At 38.7% G+C, this 19,775-nt stretch overlaps 1 protein-coding gene across 3 annotated transcripts in view; it reads left to right on the top strand.

Moving 5' to 3' along the window:
- The window catches only part of LOC113109728 (poly [ADP-ribose] polymerase 14-like), a 44,145-nt gene extending 24,923 nt beyond the window's left edge, over window positions 1-19,222 (top strand). Inside the window, exons 1-15 of one of the 3 annotated variants that reach the window (XM_026273472.1) lie at window positions 451-2,003; window positions 9,326-9,444; window positions 9,696-9,726; window positions 9,957-10,124; window positions 10,366-10,599; window positions 10,723-13,133; window positions 14,303-14,483; window positions 15,799-15,948; window positions 16,053-16,115; window positions 16,213-16,395; window positions 16,506-16,712; window positions 16,804-17,409; window positions 17,985-18,133; window positions 18,229-18,403; window positions 18,490-19,219. In XM_026273472.1, the coding sequence (XP_026129257.1) occupies window positions 1,547-2,003; window positions 9,326-9,444; window positions 9,696-9,726; window positions 9,957-10,124; window positions 10,366-10,599; window positions 10,723-13,133; window positions 14,303-14,483; window positions 15,799-15,948; window positions 16,053-16,115; window positions 16,213-16,395; window positions 16,506-16,712; window positions 16,804-17,409; window positions 17,985-18,133; window positions 18,229-18,403; window positions 18,490-18,770 (5,415 nt within the window). In that variant the 5' untranslated portion in view covers window positions 451-1,546 and the 3' untranslated portion in view covers window positions 18,771-19,219. Of the gene's footprint in view, window positions 1-448; window positions 2,274-9,325; window positions 9,445-9,695; window positions 9,727-9,956; window positions 10,125-10,365; window positions 10,600-10,722; window positions 13,134-14,302; window positions 14,484-15,798; window positions 15,949-16,052; window positions 16,116-16,212; window positions 16,396-16,505; window positions 16,713-16,803; window positions 17,410-17,984; window positions 18,134-18,228; window positions 18,404-18,489 lie in introns of those variants that run through there. The other 2 variants (XM_026273471.1, XM_026273473.1) reach the window with 2 other exon arrangements.
- Window positions 19,223-19,775: the final 553 nt, after the last annotated feature.

Raw genomic sequence — 19,775 nt, 5'->3', positions numbered from 1 at the left:
ATAAATATACGCTGAATCTGACTGTTAGCCATGGTTTGTTTTGGATGATGGTTTTTTTCCTCACGTTAATGTCAAGCTTCCAGACGCTCTCAATGCAAAAGCCTACGTGCGCTCGTGATTCTTTAGCTCCGCCCACACGTCACGCCTCCAGCCACTCGTGTTTTTCCGAAAAAAAAAAAAAAAAAACGTTACAGACTATCTTTCTCTTATAAATATAATAAAACTAAAGACTTTTTGGAGATATGAAGGATGCAGTACTACTCTATAGGTACTCAAGATTAACAGGAGATTAACATTTCACCCCCCCTTTAAGACATTGACTAGAGGCATCATGTGAAATGTTGAGATACTCAAGTTTGAGGCTTTCCTTTTCTTTTCTTTTTTGCAGCTCAAAGCTATTTTACATTACACTTGATATACTAAACTGAATGTTTATTCTTCTCTATAGGTTGAAAGAGTCCAGATCACTGCACTTTGGAGATACTACATGATCAAAAAGGTGTGACTAGAAGATAAAAACAACAAAAACAATGAAAAACATCTGTTGCATTGAACTTGCCCGGATGACTGATCAGATCAACCATCACAACTTCGCTAGCATGAAAAGTATCAGTCAAATTCAGTATAAACTGATTGTAGGAGCCATGTACATATTTTGCTGTGCACCAGAGTTACACACACACACACACACACACACACACACACACACACACAATAGGATGTTAAATCTCATGGTCCCTATTACCTAATCAGTAGTTGTTTGTTTACATATATTGAAGTATTGTCATACAAGGAAAATAGTTTGTGCTGATCATATACAGGGATTATGTATCTGTGACTTAAAGAAACAAGTAATTTCCTCATTGACCAGAAAGATCACAATTGATGAATATAATTTTACGCTTATTGTAAAGGTAGACTGTCTGAAGACCCTACAAGTGTGAAAAATAGACTTTAGATTTACTCACTGAGAAAAAGTCTCAGGGAGGAGACTATGCCATGCAATATAATGACAGGAGCAAATCTGCTACTATTCTGTTCAATTAATCTCACATTACGTTAACAAAACACTTTTTTCGCACTATATAGCATGTAATGTAATCAAGCTGTTGAGACATAATATGCAAACTCGAACCCTACATTCAGATGTCGTAGTTACAACACTTTGTCTTTGTTTTTAAGTGTTGTGATGTATCTAAATCTGATTATTTCCTGTTCAAATCCGAGATGATATGCTTTCAAAGGTGTAATATATTATTGCTACTGACAATCAACAAATCAAGTTGAAAGCAACAATGTGGAGGAATGAGCAGCCAACGGGGGACAAAGATCTTTTACAAAATCCAAAATTAAGGTATACTTAATTGCTTCAATCTCTTTAGGGATTCAGTCAGGATTAAACATTTCCAGCAACAACAACAAAATTTATAATTATTATTTGCTGAACCTAATAGAAGACTAACAGACTACGTTTTAGCTGCTTTAATTTCACTGTAAACTGTAAAAATTGCACACAGCTTTGTCTTAAATGGTTGTTGTTTAGAACATGCAAAATGTTTCAGATGAATGTTTTTGTAATTTTGTCAAAATGTTTATTTACTTTAGATTACACATTTTAATGTTTCTATTACTTTGTATTGATGTGAGTAAAAAAAAAAAAAAAGTTGCTATTATTCTAGCTACTATTCTAAATTCGGTTATAGCTACTATTTCTGAAACTGAACCAAAACGAAGAAACGAAAGTGAAAATAAGCAGAGGGGTGTGATCATCATAGCCTATATATACACTGACTCGCAAGTAATTTGCACATTGACCAGAAAGAACACGATGGAGGAACATCATTATCCCGTCATTGTCGAGGGAGACTGGGGGCCGGCAAAAAATATGAAAATTAAACTTCAGATTCATTTTCAGAGTAAGAAAAAATCTCAGGGAGGAGACTGCATCGTACAATATAATGACGGGAGTAACTCTGCTACGATTCTATTCAAATCATCTCACAGTAAGTGCTAAACATAAAACATTTAAGATCATTTCAGGTTCAAATACAAAGTGCAACAAACTTAAGAAGATAGATGTCATACACTTAAAAAATATTTTAAAGCAGTTAAGACTAATTAAAAAATGTGCAGCCTATTTGTTAAAAATAGTGTTTGCATAAGGTGGGCGGGTACGTCAGGTTTATCACGTAGCTATTAGAGTTGTTCCGATTCCGATACAAGTATCGGAAATATCTCCGATACCACAACAAATTCTGACATCGGCATCGGCGAGTACATGAACCCATATACCGATCCGATACCATTTTCTTAAACAAGACCTAGTTATGACCGCTAGCTTTGCCTAACCGCTGCACGGTTCTTCTTCGCTGCTCAGAATGCATTGCAAACACAGGAAGTTGTGCTGTGTTGCCACAAGCAACCCGTTTAGAGCAGCGTAGAAGATATGAAAACGCGTTAGCAGCACTGATCTATATATGACTGGATTGCTCATCGCATTCTAAACTGCCAACAGACATAATAGATCAGTGGTTAGCAGTATGTTTCTGTAGTACCAGTTACCGACTCCCGAGTATATTCGGTACCCACAGCTGCGTTCAGTTGCTTCTGTGTTAATCAAAGTGCAGGGCCCCAGACAGTAGCTGAATATATACTAGTGTCTGTGAATATTAAACTGCAAAATACTATTTAAATATTACTCCTGCAAATTCTACATCTCTGTGGGTGACGGGCGCAGATGCGCGGGAGCTCGCTGTTTTGTAGTCTCTGCTGTGTGTCACTATAGGAGGACACGAACGCATAAACCGTCACTTCATGAGAATTTACTGTTTCATTTGAGAAAACTGTCATATCATAAACACAGACACTCAAAGTTCTTCATGGCAGTCCATTAAAAAATTGTTTTGGTTTAACATGAGTAAATTGACAATATATTAAGCTACTGTTGTAGCCTACAGTAGATTTAGCTATGTCTCTATGTAGTAATAATAATAAGTCTCTATTAATAATAATAATTATGCCTAGACGGTTGCTTGTATTTGACTTGTTTTGTTGTAAAGAGATTGTATGATTAATATATCATTTTTTATATTCCTAGACTTATTTGTTGCATTTTTTTATACAGTTATATTATAAAACTAAAATACCTTTTTACGTTTGCGGTGTTAGATTTTTGGCTGCATTTGAAGTTCTTTTTCGCTTAAGAAAATAAATAATACTGTCAAATTCATGTCAGATAATAAAAATACTGTAATGAATAGAGTAGTTCACCATGTATTTATTCATGTTTTATTAAGGGATCAGTCTTAAGTACACCATAAAGTAATTCTAGCAATTTACACAGGGCTAGTTGTATATACAGCTGTATTTACAGATACACACCCAGGTATCGGATCAGTACTTGGTATCGGCCGATACCCTGAGCCCAGGTATCAGAATCGGTATCGGGAAGAGAAAAAGGGTATCGGAACATCTCTAGTAGCTATACAGACACAGGTGAGATGTAGTTTCCTCATGACATTGTACCGATGTGACCTGTTTGCTTAAAGGTGCCATATGCAAAAATTGAGGTAAAAATATCCATAACATGACCTACACGCATCAAAAGAATGAGAAGAAATAAGGGCAATGATGTCATTAAAAAAATGTCAAGTTATAGTGCTGCAGAGATATCAACCTTAATTAGCATTAGCATTACTAGCCCCGGCCCGACAGGTGTTGTAATACCAGTTTCGGCCGTGGGAGGCGGTATGCGGGCAACATATCCACCAGCCAACCTGCAATACACAAATAACTCGCAGGGCTTGTGGGCGTGTACTTGAACCTGATGTCAATCGTGTGGAAAGTACAGCCCACTACTTTCAGTTCAGGGAAAAGAGCGGAAGGAGGATAGCTGAAGCCCTTGGCAAGAGACCAACACCCGCTACAGGGAAACAACCGCGCTCGGAATCACAAATCAAATCCGATAAGAATACCAGAGTAAACATCGGCACTGCTTTTAATCGCTGGAGACAACTGATGGACCTGAAAGAAATGAGGTTCGACTCCGAACTTGCAAGTTAGATGCTGTTAGTATTTCGCTAGAAGTTTGTTTTATATGTTTGTGTATTTGTTTTCGGGAAGTTATAACATAGAAATGTATCAAGGCTGTTCGATAAACGTGCTAATGTTAGCGATGGCTAACCGTAGCTGCGTTTGATAATTAGCTAGCTATAACTTAACGTTACCCATTTTATTATATAGGGCTGTGCATGTCTTTACTCATGAACATCTCATCAGTAAAGACGCTCCTGTAATTAGGAGTATATCTCCAGCACGTGTGTTCAGATCAGGATTGAAAGGTTTTCACAACAAATCCTGCCCAGTTGCTTCTCAAAACTAGCCCAATCTCGCTTCCAGAAGGTTCCCTGATAAAACATTGCTTCCCGGGGTTAAAATATAGGTTTTTTAGCAGGGTTGCCTTGGTATAATTCGCATTTTAGGGGCTAAATATCACATTATTTGAATTGGGGTCGCTGTGACCAGTGGACATGAAAAACAACCACCACAGACTTGGCAACACTGGTTGGCATTTACTACACAGAGCCGTAATTCACTGACAATCTACACAACATCGATGTTAAAATCGCAGGCGATTTTTTGTCGATTTTGAAAGCGATTTTGTGTTAGTTGTCGGTAGACTAAGGCTCTGTGCAGTAACTGCCGCTCCACCTGAAGCAGTGTTGCCAAGTCTGCGGTTGTTTTTCATGTCCGCGGTTTGAAGCAATCCAAATACCAATAACTTGATATTTAGCCCCTAAAATGCTAATTTTACCAGGGAAACCCTTCCCAAAAATTTATATTTTAACCCCGGGAAGCAATTTTTATCGGGGAACCTCCCGGAAACGCGATTGGGCTAGTTTTGGACTAGTTTTAAGAAGCAACTTGGCAGGATTTGTTGTGAAAACCTGGCAACCCTGATCTGAATGCACATGCTGGAGATATACTTCTAATTACAGGAGCGTCTTTACAGATGAGAGGTGCATGAAAATCACATTCGATTTTTTGCACAGCCCTATGTATCATAACTAACCTGCTCTGTCTAGTCTGTTGGTCTCCGTGTCCTCTTTGCTTCGTGGTTTTTCTGTGCGTGAAAAAATTGATGTGTGGCGTGAAAGCGTGGGAAAAGAGTCAATTGCGTGTGTCTCACGGTGAATGCTTGAGAGTTGGCACATTAGTTCTCAAGCAGAATAAATGACAGGTTGATTATTGCTGTTTAGCGTTTGTATTAATCTATGATGTGTCCCTGTTTGCCTACAGGGACATAAAAAAATTAATTAAAAGTGATACGTGGACTAAGGTGTATGAGATTGTTCATTTTAAGTAAAGGATCCTAATATTTCGTCCACAACAATATTTAATGATGTTATAACTCCTTGTGGTTAGTCTGCACGAGATCAACAAGCTTGTATGCTTTGCGGCCGCTTTAAATACAAAATAAGCATTCGATCTATGTCAGAGCGTCTGAGCGCTCACAAATCTTTCTGCAGCGTTGTGAGCAGAGCGGCAAGAGCGATTTTTGACGCTCTAGACGCCGGCGGTGTGAACGCACAGTTAGGCTTCGGCTATGGCTGTAGTGTTGTTGTGAAAGTAGGGGCGGAGCATAGAGACTATGCCGTTTCTCGTTTGTTACTCTAGAGTAGACCAATTCACTTTATTGAGGCATACTGCCCCCATCTGGTATGGAATGTGGAGTATGACTTGATTTTTTTTGCCAAACATTACAGATGGCACCTTTAAGTCCTTTATCTCCTTCACTCATCAGTAAAGGTAGGTTTTGTTCAGCTGGAGAATTATAAACGTAGAATATGGGTGTTTGTGGGAATTTAACCCCTTACCAGTCACCCCTCATTTTTGGCATATTATGTAGTGAAATGACATATTAGTAGCATTAGAGCTAATGTTAGCGTCAAGCTACATCCGACAATTTATAAAATTATTAGTACACTTTTACTCAGAACTCACTTTAAACCCGATCGAGTGTTTGTAATAATTTCCTTTAGCGATCAGGGATGGAGTTTTGTCATTTACTGTTGTAAAAATATGCTATGTATAGCCTTTTACATCGCTGCACAAGTTAGCATTTCAGATGTAACATTACATTTTCGATTTTTTTTTTAATTCCCCAGATCTCAAGAAAATATCATACCAAGCTTTACTATCATAATCGCAGGTTTATTATTCGGATATAGGGCTTGGGCGTCGTGACGTCATTACTTGGCGTGGCCACCACGTTGACAGCCTCCTTTACTGCTACTCGGACTACTGTGCTGTGTTTAGACATACTCCCTCTCATCTGTGTGTCTTAATTTGATTAATTAAAAATCTATTTCAACCATGGTAAACCGTTGCTGTATTGGGGTGTAATAGCGCAACACATAATCGCCATGGGGAAAACAAAATGAGAATGGATTAACTTTACAATGTTTTCCTGGAGGCGCGACCACGGAGACCATAACATCTGAATATTAATTTATATAGCTTAAGTTAACATTGAAAATAAGGGACATTTCTCGGGTTACTCATCCAAAATACGGTAAATTTCAACATTCATCTTTTTGTTACTATCCCTCTGCTGACAGCAAAAAGTCGTACTACAAAACTGCTGCATTAACTAACGTTAAGCTATTTGTGAAGCTAGGTCTAACGTGACTTTAGTTACAAATTGGCGTGAAATCGTGCTCTCACAACAACCACGCTATCTTAAAAAGCCCAACATCACGCAGAAGTATAAATTGGCCTTAAGGTTGCTCTCAAGTAAGCAAACGATGCTTTGAAAACATGTTTCGCTGGAAGGGCAAGGGGTAGCAACAGGACAACAGTACAGAGACTGACAGGTCCGATCCAAGGGCTTACGGGATATTTTACAGGAAAATACCAAAACGGGAAGACAGCGGGAAAAGAGCTCAAATACGTGAGAATCCCGGATAAAAACGGGAGGGTTGACAGCTTCTAACTACACTTTTGTTAAAAGTAATTACATGTGTGAATGGTTGTTAGCACTAACGTTTACCAAACTAGCAGCAAGATGTAGCGCAGCTTACCTTTGTCCAGATTACTGTAAGGTATACTGTTTGCCGGTTTTATGATCTGCAACTCCTGAACATATCCATTTGTGAACTGCACATGAGACTCCAATGACTTGTAGCTTCGGAACTGTTCTGAAGTGTAGGCGCTCACAAAACAAACAAGGTAGCCGAAGATATCTGTAATGCAAATGTGCGGCAACAAGTCTCCGTTGGTACTCCACTATTTGTTGGGAATTTCATTTGGATCCAAACTGTTAATGTTGCCGATTTTGTGCACATACCGGTCCATGACATCCCTATTTTGTGTATCCCTTTAAATCCCACAACCTTTTCGTGATTTTACCATCTTTTCTCTTTCTACCAACTCTGCTTCTTCTCGTTCGAATTGCTGTATGTTTACATTCGAGAGGCTGCCAGCAGGACCGCCACATCCCAGAATGCAAGGCGGCGCCCAAGCCCTATAGACTCCTCATTAGCGGTTTCGAAGCCTAAAGTGTGTAGAGCGGGCCGTCGCCATCTTGGCAGCGCGTCACCGCGCGACTCTCCCGGATAATCGAAAATGGGCAAAAAGGCGGGAGCTGATTGCTGAAGCCACGCCCACCTAGTGCTGCAATCCACCTGTCACTCAAGTGGCCACGCCCTTAATTATGCAGAACTTTAAGTCTTAATATAATTTAAATGGATGAGTTTTTAAAAAAATCACCCCCCTCACAGTTGTCATGAAGGGCAAGATTAGCAATATAGACCAAAATCATTTTTTGAACCAGGCTGTAAACATGTTTTTTTCTGCTTTAAAGTTGGGCATTTTAACATAGGGAGTCTATGGGACTGACTCCCTTTTGCAGCCAGCCTCAAGTGGCCAGTCGATGAATTACAGTTTTAGTCACTTCCTTATTGGCCTCACGAGAGAGAGCGGGAGGTTGCCGCTTGGTACAGACAGACGCTGTGTCCAAATTCAGGGTCTACATCCTTCGGAGGACGCATTTGAAGGATGTTACGTCACAGCGCCGCGACGAAGGCTGTCCAAATTCGTAGGATCCTTCAAATGCGGCCCACAAATGCGTCCTCCTTTTCCCCGAATTCGAAGGATGGGTGTGATGGATCCTTTCGCGTCCTACCTATCCCATAATTCTTTTCGGCAGGACGAAGCGAGCGGTAGCGGAGTGGGGGAGGAGTATTATTTTCGATGTTTTTTAAAAACTGGCTTTTCAAAAAGATATATTTTCAGTGGTTTTCTAGTTAGGCATTTTGTTTAAGCGTTAAGCATTTTTTTTACATGTGTACGTGTATATGTAAAAAAAAAAAACGTTTACTTTTGTAAACTAGCTTCTTCCTTACTGCCTGTGTGAATACACACAGCTTATTTGTTAGTGATTGAAGCTGTTTTAACGCTTCTAAGGACGAAACAGCAGACAGAAGTGTTTATAAAGCTCCGGGGAGAGAACGATGAGCTCTTCACCGGCGTCTTGCTTGGCACTGTCACGGTTGCTAGGCGACAGGATATGAGCAACGGTTAAGGGAGGGAACTGAAAGAAGGGTAGGCTGTCCAAATTCACAAACACCGACTTCCGGTTTTTGCGGTCGTCGGAGGACCCATCCTCCTTCAACCAGGTAGGAAGGATCCTAAGGAGGATGCAGACCCTGAATTTGGACACAGCTAAGAGGTGTATCAGTGTTGTGTTGGCCACTGATAACATTCACGTTGGATGAGCTGTAAAACCGTGGCCTTTGATTCTGGTGCCACCTGGTGTAGGGGTAGGGGTATCTGGCTCATGTGAACTGATTAATGAAGCCCGTTGGGCTGATTCATTCACATTGATCAACGTGTGGGTGAATTTTTTTATTTTTTATTTTATTGACGTTGAGCTCAAAGTGTTTAATTAAGTGATAGATAGATATAGTTGTAGCCTGTGGTTTGGTCTCTGCTCGTCCTTTTCATTAAGTTGAAAGCCTGTTATCGGGGAGGCTTCAAATTTGGGGTCTTGAGTACGAGCCTTACTAGTAAGTTGATCAAGTGTTACGGTCACATAAGTAAGGGACAACGGCTTCCCTCTGTTTTGTGCATTTAAAATCCTTTAATGCACGGCAATTTATATCTATCAATATATAGCCTTATTGTCAATGATACATTGCAGTATATAGAAAAATATTTAATTAGAATGGACACAGTCACTAATATCACATAAAATGTTGCAGAACTTACTGTGTTCTTTGTTTTGATGTATTGTGATGTATCTGACTAAATCTGATTGTTTAAGTCCGAGATCAAGTACTCTCAAAGGCAGAACACATTTTTACCATTGACGATCAGAAAATCAAGTTAAAAGTGCACAAACCCAGTGATGGAGAGGAACAGACTGACAGCACTGGACCAAAAGTGAGTGGAATTTTTACTAAATGCAGAATTAAGACCGCAATGCGTTAAAAATTAAACCGTTTATATTGCATGAAGTAACTCTTAAGAGAATGATCATTAAAAATGATAATTCCGTTTTACGAATTTTGGAATATGGTTGTCATTTATCTATATTGTTTGAAAGCCTGTAGAGAGTAGAAAGAACAAAAACTCTGGTTGTTTATTTTTCCCATATACATAATTGTAAACTATTTACATCTGTGTGATTTCAGACAGAGCAGGCATGTGGATATCAGGAACCAAGTAAGTAAAACATCTGAACTTTGGTCTCTTATGTGCATGTAATCTTTATTGGTTAGGTTATGGTGTTATTACCACTGCTGTGCTTGTAAGCATATTGAAGTAGTAAATATATCAGTTAGGTATAGTTTGATAGAAAACATTATTTTATTACCTGTAACTGACACGGCTAGCTGACCTTACAACAAATCATTTGCAGACATACTGTATGTCACTTTTATTTTGCCCTAAAGATCGAAGTGAATCAAGTGCTGTGGTCCTGGAGAACCTTCCAGATGATGTTAAACAAGTTGTTTTGACTCTTCTGGTGGAGAACATCAGCGGTCTTTCTGAAAATGACTTTAGCATGGAATTAATACCAGAATTAAGAAAAGCTGTCGTGACTTTTATAAATCCTAATGGTAAGATTGCTCTACTACTGTAAAATATACAGTGACATGGACATTGTTCTAATTTACAGTCTAATTTTTTATTTTTTTTTACCCCAAAAATCATAATCTAAATCTTCATTGCATAATGCTAAGATTGAAGCAATGACACTGGGGAAGAGTTTAAAAAATGTGATTTGTAATACTAATATAGTTGTTGTATGTTGCTGATTTTTTGACTTGGTTAAAAATTCTTTAATGTAATTTCTTGCAGCTGCAGAAAATTTTCTTCAGGACAGCAGGACACATGAAAAATTTAAGCAGTATAATCTGAGGGCCCTTGCACTGGAGAGAAGCACATGTGTGCGAGTGGAGGATCTTCCAGCTGAGGCCGACAACAACAAGATGCTGCTGGAACTGTATTTTGAGAAATGGGGCGGTCCAGTAGAAGAAGTTATCACAATTCCAGCAGAACAAGCAGCCATTATTATTTTTAAAGGGGAAGAAGGTAAATACATGTGCATCTGCTGATAGTTTTTGCTGTTACAGTTCCAGATTTGCTAACCCTTCACTAATTTTGTCAGCAGCAATGTTTTCATTTATTGCACCTGTAACTTTTATTATTTTTCAGCCAAAGAGAGAATTTTGAAGCAAGAGACTAACATCTTTGATGTTCCAGTCAAGATATATCCCTACTTTAAATCACTGGATACAGTCTTGTATGGTGGCAAAAGACCCCAACTGAAGCTGCCTGAACCCGTTACAGTCAGTGTACATTCTGCCATCAGGGAGTTCATCCTCAAGAAAGGGCAGATTTCCTCCATTAAAGACCAGATGAGCTCACACTTCTGCCAAATAAACATGGACAAACCTGAAGTTTTGCTGAGTCCTGATCCAGCATTACTGAAACAGAAAGGAGTTACCAGAAGACACATTGATGGCTGGAGTAAGAATGCAACTGATGCCTTCATGAAAATCACCTCATGCTACACAGCATCTGAGTGGCCCGTGTCACACGCCTTGTGGTCAAAAGCGGAAAGTGAAGTTAAGGAATTAGTGAAAGATCAGGTTTTCATAGATTTAGATGCATCTAAAGGGGTGCTGACACTGGCAGGAATGGCCCATGAGATAACTGAACTTAAACCCATCATAGAGAAGTTTTTGGAGAGAGGAACAAATCAAATAGAGAGAGAGACGAACAGTGTGACAGAGGACATGGAGATTTCTCCTGCCATGTACTCTCTGCTTGAACAAGATGGCCTGAAAACTGTTTCTCAACATCTGCGCATTGACTACAACAAAAAGATGAACAGACTTATTTTATCAGGGCTTCGTACAGAAGTTCTTGCCATTAAAACATGGGTTCTTGAGAAGAAAATAAATATAAAACAGAAGTCCTTACAGATTAACTCTTCAATCCTGGAGTTCTTGAGATCAGTGGAATGTGATGAAATGTCCAGAGATCTCTTCATATCTCATGGAATAACTGCTGTCTACACAATCGAAAATGAAGATGTTGTTGTGATTGGGAGCACAGAAAAAGCACTTAAAGAGGCAGAGAAGAGGATAAATACAGTTCTTATAACCAAAGACCTCACAGTAGAAGATCAGGGTGTCCTTCAAATGCCAGCGTGGCAGGATCTCAAAAAACAATTGCAAGAATTGTTCAATACTTCCAAAAAGACATCTGTGATTATACATTTATCTAAACAGAGAGACAAGGTTATGGTGACTGGATTCAGAGAACCAGTGATGGAGGTCAGTGAGAATTTAAGATGTTTCATTGAGGAACACACTAGAATTGAAGAAACTGTTTGTGTCAAATCACATGCAGCAGCTGTATTCATAAAAATTAGAAAGTCCCAAGACTGGCAGCATTTTATTAAATCTGATGAGGTGAAAATCCATTTTGATCCAAAGAGACCCCGGATCAAACTGTCTGGAGAGCGTACATTTGTTCAGCCAGCTATGACTCTGTTTAAAAGGCTGGCAGATGCTCTCTACACAGACACACTGATAATTAAAAAGGCAGGAGCAAAGAAGTACTTCATGGAGCAGGGTAAAATGATGCTCTCAATGCTGTTGAAGGAAAAAGGATTTGTGATGGTTCTTCAGGAAGATGACATGCTGGAAGAGGAGGAAGATGAATTTACTGAAGGTAGTTTTGAAGATGTTGGCTACGTCTCTTGTGAAGTTCAAATACCAGGTGGACTAACTGTTACTGTCAGGAAGGCAGACCTTTGCAAGATCAGTGTTGATGCTGTGGTCAATGCTGCTAATGAAGATCTGAAGCACACTGGTGGTGTAGCTTTAGCACTTCTCCAGGCTGCTGGACCAAGTCTGCAGCAAATCTGTGACCAACACATAAAAGTAAATGGGCCTCTGAAGCCTGGAGATGCCTTCATCACTGACGCTGGTCGTCTTCCCTGTAAATATGTGGTGCATGCTTTTGGACTTCGCTTCAGTGATTCAGACAGACATACTACTGTGCAACGCCTGAGACGTGCTGTGAGGGAAAGTCTGAACCAGGCGTCAAGAAAAAACTGCTCCTCCATTGCAATCCCAGTTATTAGCTCAGGGATATTTGGTTGTCCTCTTGATCTTTGCACTGAAACAATCGCCAAGGAGGTGCATGACTACGTTGATGATCATAACCGCAGAGGTTCCAATAGCACATTAACTAAAATTCACTTGGTTGACAATAATGACAGAACTGTGAATGCCATGACTCAAGCTGTCAGAAAGGTGTTTTCTGCTTATAACACCGAAATGACATTCCCTCAAGCCAAACCCCATGGGCATAGTGACTATGGCCAAGGCTATCGTGGAAATGGTCGTAGAAACTATGGACAAATAGAACAAGATTTTGAAGTTGTCGAAGTTTGTGATAGAGACTTTGAAGGCGAAGAACACAGGAGTAGAGAAACTTCAAGCTATGGTGGCAGACCAGATACATCTGAAGGATTGAGTAATCTTAAAACCAAAACTACACAAGAGGGACTAAAAATCATTCTGAGCAAAGGGAATATCCAGGATGCAAGTGTAAGTGAAAAAGTTTGGACTCACCTTCTTATTCAAAGAGTTTTCTTTATTATCATGACTATGAAAATTGTAGATTCACACAGACATCAAAACTATGAATTAACACATGTGGAATTATATACATAGAAAAAAAAGTGTTAAACAACTGAAAATATGTCATATTCTAGGTTCTTCAAAGTAGCCACCTTTTGCTCTGATTACTGCTTTGCACACTCTTGGCTTTCTCTTGATGAGCTTCAAGAGGTAGTCACCCGAAATGGTCTTCCAAAAGTCTTGAAGGAGTTCCCCGAGAGATGCTTAGCACTTGTTGGCCCTTTTGCCTTCACTCTGCGGTCCAGCTCACCCCAAACCATCTCGATTGGGTTCAGGTCCGGTGACTGTGGAGGCCAGGTCATCTGGCGCAGCACCCCATCACTCTCCTTCTTGGTCAAATAGCCCTTACACAGCCTGGAGGGGTGTTTGGGGTCATTGTCCTGTTGAAAAATAAATTATGGTCCAACTAAACGCAAACCGGATGGAATAAATCCCCAACAGTGTCACCAGCAAAGCACCCCCACCTAATGCTGCTTTTTTCTTGCCATAAAACAAATTCTAACAGTCTATTCAGTAGGACTATCAGCTGTGTATCCACCTGACTTCTGCACAACACAACTGATGGTCCCAACCCCATTTATAAGGCAATAAATCACATTTATTAAACCTGACAGGGCACACCTGTGAAGTGAAAACCATTTCAGGTGACTACCTCTTGAAGCTCATCAAGAGAATGCCAAGAGTGTGCAAAGCAGTAATCAAAGCAAAAGGTGGCTACTTTGAAGAACCTAGAATATGACATATTTTCAGTTGTTTCACACTTTTTTGTTATGTATATAATTCCACATGTGTTAATTCATAGTTTTGATGCCTTCAGTGTGGCTCTACAATTTTCATAGTCATGAAAATAAAGAAAACTCTTTGAATGAGAAGGTGTCCAAACTTTTGGTCTGTACTGTATAAAAGATTACTTTTTATTATAGAAACATAAGGATGAGAGTGTTATTTTATTTTATTTTTTAGTTCCAGTAAAAAGAATCCTAAAAAACCTTAATACAAGAAATATCTACACGAGAAGCAACTCTTTTTAAGATATTCCTCTCCTATTACAAGTATATCATTTGTTTCTTCTGCAGGCTGATGTCATTGTAAACACAATATTGGAGGACTTGGACCTCAGTAAAGGTGCCGTCTCCAACGCACTCCTTCGGACTGCTGGTCATCAGCTCCAGTCAGAAATCACCAGAGCTGCTCACTCAAAAGGATCACGTCAAAATCTCAAGCCTAAAATGAATCTTTTTTTCAAATCAACTTCTGGTAACTCCTTTTTTCTTTTTTCTGGGGCCTGTTTCACAAAGGAGGTTAAGTGAAACCTCTGAGTATGTTAACCCTGAATTGAGGGAAACTCTAGGTTTTCTGTTTCAGAAAGGGTGGTTTGTTAAACCTGAGAAAGCAGGGTAAGTCAAGCCTGTTTCTGAAAGAGAGCTTACTTATACCTCAAGTCAGTTACTTTGTTAACTTACTCTATGAACCTAACCTGGTCAGGATCAGGTTTTCTTTTATAAACCCAGAGTTTCTTTCGGTGTCCTTCCCATTTTTAAACACTTCATTAATGCTCGTTGGAAAAAATGCTCTTCCCATTAAGTGCCCCCCCCCCCAAAAAAAGTAGATAAGTTAAATAAGACACATGTGAATAACGGCTTCATTGGTGTAGACCGTAATATTTTTGATACGGAAAAGTAGCTTGTGACGCGATTGACTGACTCACTTTTCACTTTTCCCATCACGTCACATTAGAATTTTTCAATAAAAATGAACAAAATATTATAAAAGTGGAAGTAAAGTGCCTAACGAGTGTTTAATGATGCAACTATTTATACTTATAAATATCAGTATAAAAGATATAAATATCTTTTACAATCTGTAGTTATTGCATCCTGTTAATGTATAACAATACTGAGGTGCAAATGTATCTGCCACTATAAAGTATAACTAGCATCTTATTATTTGCACTTAGCCTGTTGCAAAGAACTGCTACTTTTACATGGTAAATAGAATAGATCACTATTTTCACTGTACATTTTTTCTTTAAATAGCATCTAGAGCTACTAGCACTTAGCCTACTGTACATAGGATCTATCGCTAAGAAAGTTTGTTAATTCCACTTAGTGTAAATCGCCACTGCCGCATTTTTCTTACTCTATTGGCAGATCATTTGTAAAATAAGAAAAATGCACTTAAAATATTATTTAGATTTTTTTTTTTTGCCCATGAGATACCATAAAATTATTAGCTATTCGTTTATTAATCTAACGTTCTGCCGGTTTTCAGCTGTGATATTGTAACACTAAGAATAATTGTATTTGTATTGAGTCTGAAGTATGCAGATGGCTTTTTGGCGGGAGCGCCGTTAATAATGGCTTTTTATAGTTGTGGTGCACGCGCTTGATTCAGAGTCAGTCAATTTAGAGTTGATTAAACCATTTCAGCTGTTCTGTAACCGAAACTCAGAGGTTCCCATCTCAGGGTAAGTCAATTCAGAGTTCCTTAGTGAAACGGGCCCTGAAGTCCATTACCCTCTTTTGTTGTTGTTCTCATAGAAATTATTAATATATTATTTTCTTATAATTAGGGGCTGTTGGCAAAGTCTCCTCTGCCTCTCTTGGAGTACGCATTATGCAGCTGGATCAAGTGACTCTGATGGTTTCATCAGGAGACATAACTAAAGAAAAAACTGACGCCATTGTCAACTCCTCAAATCTGACATTTTCTCTGAAAGCAGGTCAATACAACTTTACATACATGGTTACTAATTTTAAATTTCATTTAAATGTTCACATTCAAAGAGAATTGCAATATAAGTGCCACTTTTTATTTATAATCTAGGAGTATCCAAGGCCATTTTAGATGCTGCTGGGGTACAAGTTGAACTAGAATGTTTACAGATGGGTTTGTATACTTTCAGAATAGCCATTTCTTTTAATTTATACTGAAAAAAAGATCTATTAAGCTTTAGATGCTATGAGTACACATGTTCTTCCAATAGTGAGATCATCCAACATGCAGCAGACAGAGATTGTGACCTCAGCCGGGCAGCTTCCATGTGGAAACATCATCCATGTTATTGGACGCAATAGTCCATCTGAAATTAAGGATGTTGTTTTGTCTGTTCTGAAGTTATGTGAGGCACGCCAAATTACTTCTGTTGCATTCCCAGCTCTTGGCACTGGTGAGAAACTTTGTGGATTCTTATTTTTCTACACCTAGTGGTTGCAGTACATTGATGATGTATTTATTTATTTTTACTTTTTTGGGTAAATATTTACTCTAACCCTTTAGGTCAGGGAGGTGCAAAACCAGCTGATGTTGCAGATGCAATGGTTGATGCAGTTGTCTACTTTGTAAAGAAAAAGAAACCGGTGCATGTAAAGCTTGTGAAGTTTCTTATATTCCAGACGAACATGGTGGCAGACTTCCACCAAAGCATGATCACAAGATCTGGTGAGAAAGTAGAGGAGGATAAAGGATTTCTGACCAAAATTAAAGGTCAGTAAAGAAACGTATTGGTCTTTGCATCTATTCATTTGAAGTTTAAATAAACAATGATTGATTCCTTTTATTTCTATAAAACCTGTAGACCTCTTATGGTCCGGAGCTTCAGACTCTCCTGCAAATGAAGAGTTTGTGATGGTGGGAGAAGATATTGAGCCAGCTGTGTTTCAGCTCTGTGGGGAGACACCAAAGGACCTGAGTGAAGCCAAGGACATGATCAACAGTATGATCTTACGGGAGCATGTGAGCATCCCAATCCATGATCCAGCCATTGCTCATTTCACCAAAGAGGATGGAGAAACACTGAACGCCATGCAGAGGGAGCTCACAGTCAGTGTCCGACTTGAGAAGAAAGGCCAAGACTCTGTCATCACACTGGAGGGTCTGACAAGAGACGTTCACACTGCAGACAGTCGTATTCAAGACATGATCAGAAAGGTGGAAAGGAATGAAAACCGAAGGCGTGAGGCCTTGTTCATTAGCAGTGTGATTCAATGGCAATATCAAGAAAATGGACAGAGCGTCAAAAACTTTGATATATTGACCAATTATGACCTGGAACAGGGGTTTCAGAAGCAACAGCTTTCAGTGAAAATCATGATTAATAATGTTGAATATGAAGCCGATGTGTTTCGCAAAGTGGCCACAAGGGGGAGACTGAGGATTGAACTGTACAGAATAGATCTGGAAGGTGAGATGATTTTAGTAATATAAAACATTACAATTTGTTATTAGCTGGATATAGTTGTTAGTTAGAAGGCCATTAAAGATACGATTTTGGTCTTGTTTTTTTCTACAGCTGCAGCTCAAAGATCTTTCCCTTCACACTGGGAAAACATGAAAGGACAGCCGGTTGATCTTGAAAAACACACAGCAGGCTCAACAGAATATGCGATCAGAAAATTGGAAAGGAATGAAAACCGAAGGCGTGAGGCCTTTTTTCATTAGCAGTGTGATTCAATGGCAATATCAGGAAAATGGACGGAGCAATAAAAACTTTGATATATTGACCAATTATGACCTGGAACAGGGGTTTCAGAAGCAACAGCTTTCAGTGAAAATCAAGATTAATAATGTTGAATATGAAGCCGATGTGTTTCGCAAAGTGGCCACAAGGGGGCGCCTGAGAATTGAACTGAACAGAGTAGATCTGGAAGGTGAGTGATTTTAGTTATAAAAAACAGATTTGTCAATTTGTCATTAGCTGGATATAGTTGTCTGTTAGAAGGCCATCCAAGATTAGATTGATCTTGTTTTTGTCTACAGCTGCAGCTCAAAGATCTTTGCCTTCACACTGGGAGCACATGAAAGGACAGTCAGTTGTTCTTGTAAAACTCACAGCAGGCTCAACAGAATATGCAGAAGTGGAGAAAGAGTTCACAAGCACAGGACTATCCAGTAACAGTATCATTACAGTAAGACACTACTGAGAGGGAGTTTTAAAAAGCCCTTTTGTCTATATTTAGTATAATGTTGTGATACTGTTTTGTTCATTTTAATTTGTCTGTAGATTGAAAGAGTCCAAAACTTTGCACTTTGGAGAAATTACATGATCAAAAAGGAGGAACTGGAAGACAAAAACAAACACACAAACAATGAAAGGCGTCTCTTCCATGGCACTGGCCCTGATAAGACCGATCAGATCAACCATCACGGCTTCAATCGCAGCTTCGCTGGCATGCATGGTATCAGTCAGATTCAGTATAAACTTTTTCACTTGCATCTATTTGTATTTTAAATCAACTGACTATTGTTCTTGTTCTGTTTTTAGGAGCTATGTATGGGAATGGTACATATTTTGCTGTGGACCCAAGTTACTCAGCCCGAGGTTACTCTAAACCTGATGTCAACGGACACAAACGCATGTACCTCGCCAGGGTTCTTGTTGGTGATTTCACTCAAGGAAAACAAGGCCTTCCTGTTCCTCCTATGAAGAGCTCCAGTAGTGCTGATCTCTATAACAGTGTGACTGATAAAATTAACAACCCAACCATGTTTGTGATCTTCAATGATGTACAGGCTTACCCAGAATACCTGATCACTTTCCAGTAATGATTATGAGATAAGTTTCTGTACAACTGTTTTTTATTTTTTTATATATATATATATATATATACTTGGAGGAATTATAGAAATTGTTAGGATAATATTTTCTGTGTAAATAGAAAATAAATATGAGAGAACCATAAACCTATTTCTTACTTTAGGGGTTTAATCTTTTGTTTCTCTTTTAACCTTATAGGATTAATCAGCATTGGTTTGTTTTTATCCTGCTTATTTAACATTTTGAGTAAAAGCCTACTAAAGAAAATGGGTTCAAGCTGAGCATTTCTGCTTTACAGTGGATGAAAGTCTGATAAAACAAAAAAAAATTTCTTTGAAACCTACTTTAATAAAATTTTCTCTATAATGTTGCAGTTAACTGCTAATTTGACCTTTTTTGTGTGTGTGTTTATGTGAAGAGTATTTGATAAAGAAATGTTCTTAAAATCACAAAATTGTAATTGTATCATTTTTTTTTTTGGGGGGGTGATTATGTCAGTCAGTTCAGCTCTTCAGCATGCATTGATATGAGTATGGATAATCCCATAAGTACTTTGTGATCAGTTTATCAGACTGGAGATGAAGTAAATAGTATTGTGACAAACACTTATGAATACATTATCTATTATAGAGCAAACCTGCGATCCTAATAGAAATGATTTAATGCACATGAAAATTAGTGTGGACATTAAACACACTACTCTTTAGAGACTCTGGAAGTGTAGGGTTACCTAATAATTCTCTGAACACTGCACTTTTTTTTATGACAACCTAACTATGCAACTCATCTTCACATTGTTTACATCTTTGCACATAATCTGTATTGCAGTTCTTGAAGTATCGCCACCCAGCATCTGTGTAGTAGTTTAATATATTGTGTATATTTTATTATTTGAATTAAATTTAATAATTCAACTCTCTTTACTGAAAATATTGTGGATTTCAGACCCCTTAGCACACCACTAGCACTGCCCCTGTTCTCTGCAAAGGTGATTTGCTTTAATAGTCAAACCT

Source organism: Carassius auratus, chromosome 10, assembly GCF_003368295.1.
Source record: "Carassius auratus strain Wakin chromosome 10, ASM336829v1, whole genome shotgun sequence".
NCBI lineage: Eukaryota > Metazoa > Chordata > Actinopteri > Cypriniformes > Cyprinidae > Carassius > Carassius auratus.
Note: the sequence above shows the minus strand (reverse complement) of the source record. Positions and strands in the feature narration are given on the sequence as shown.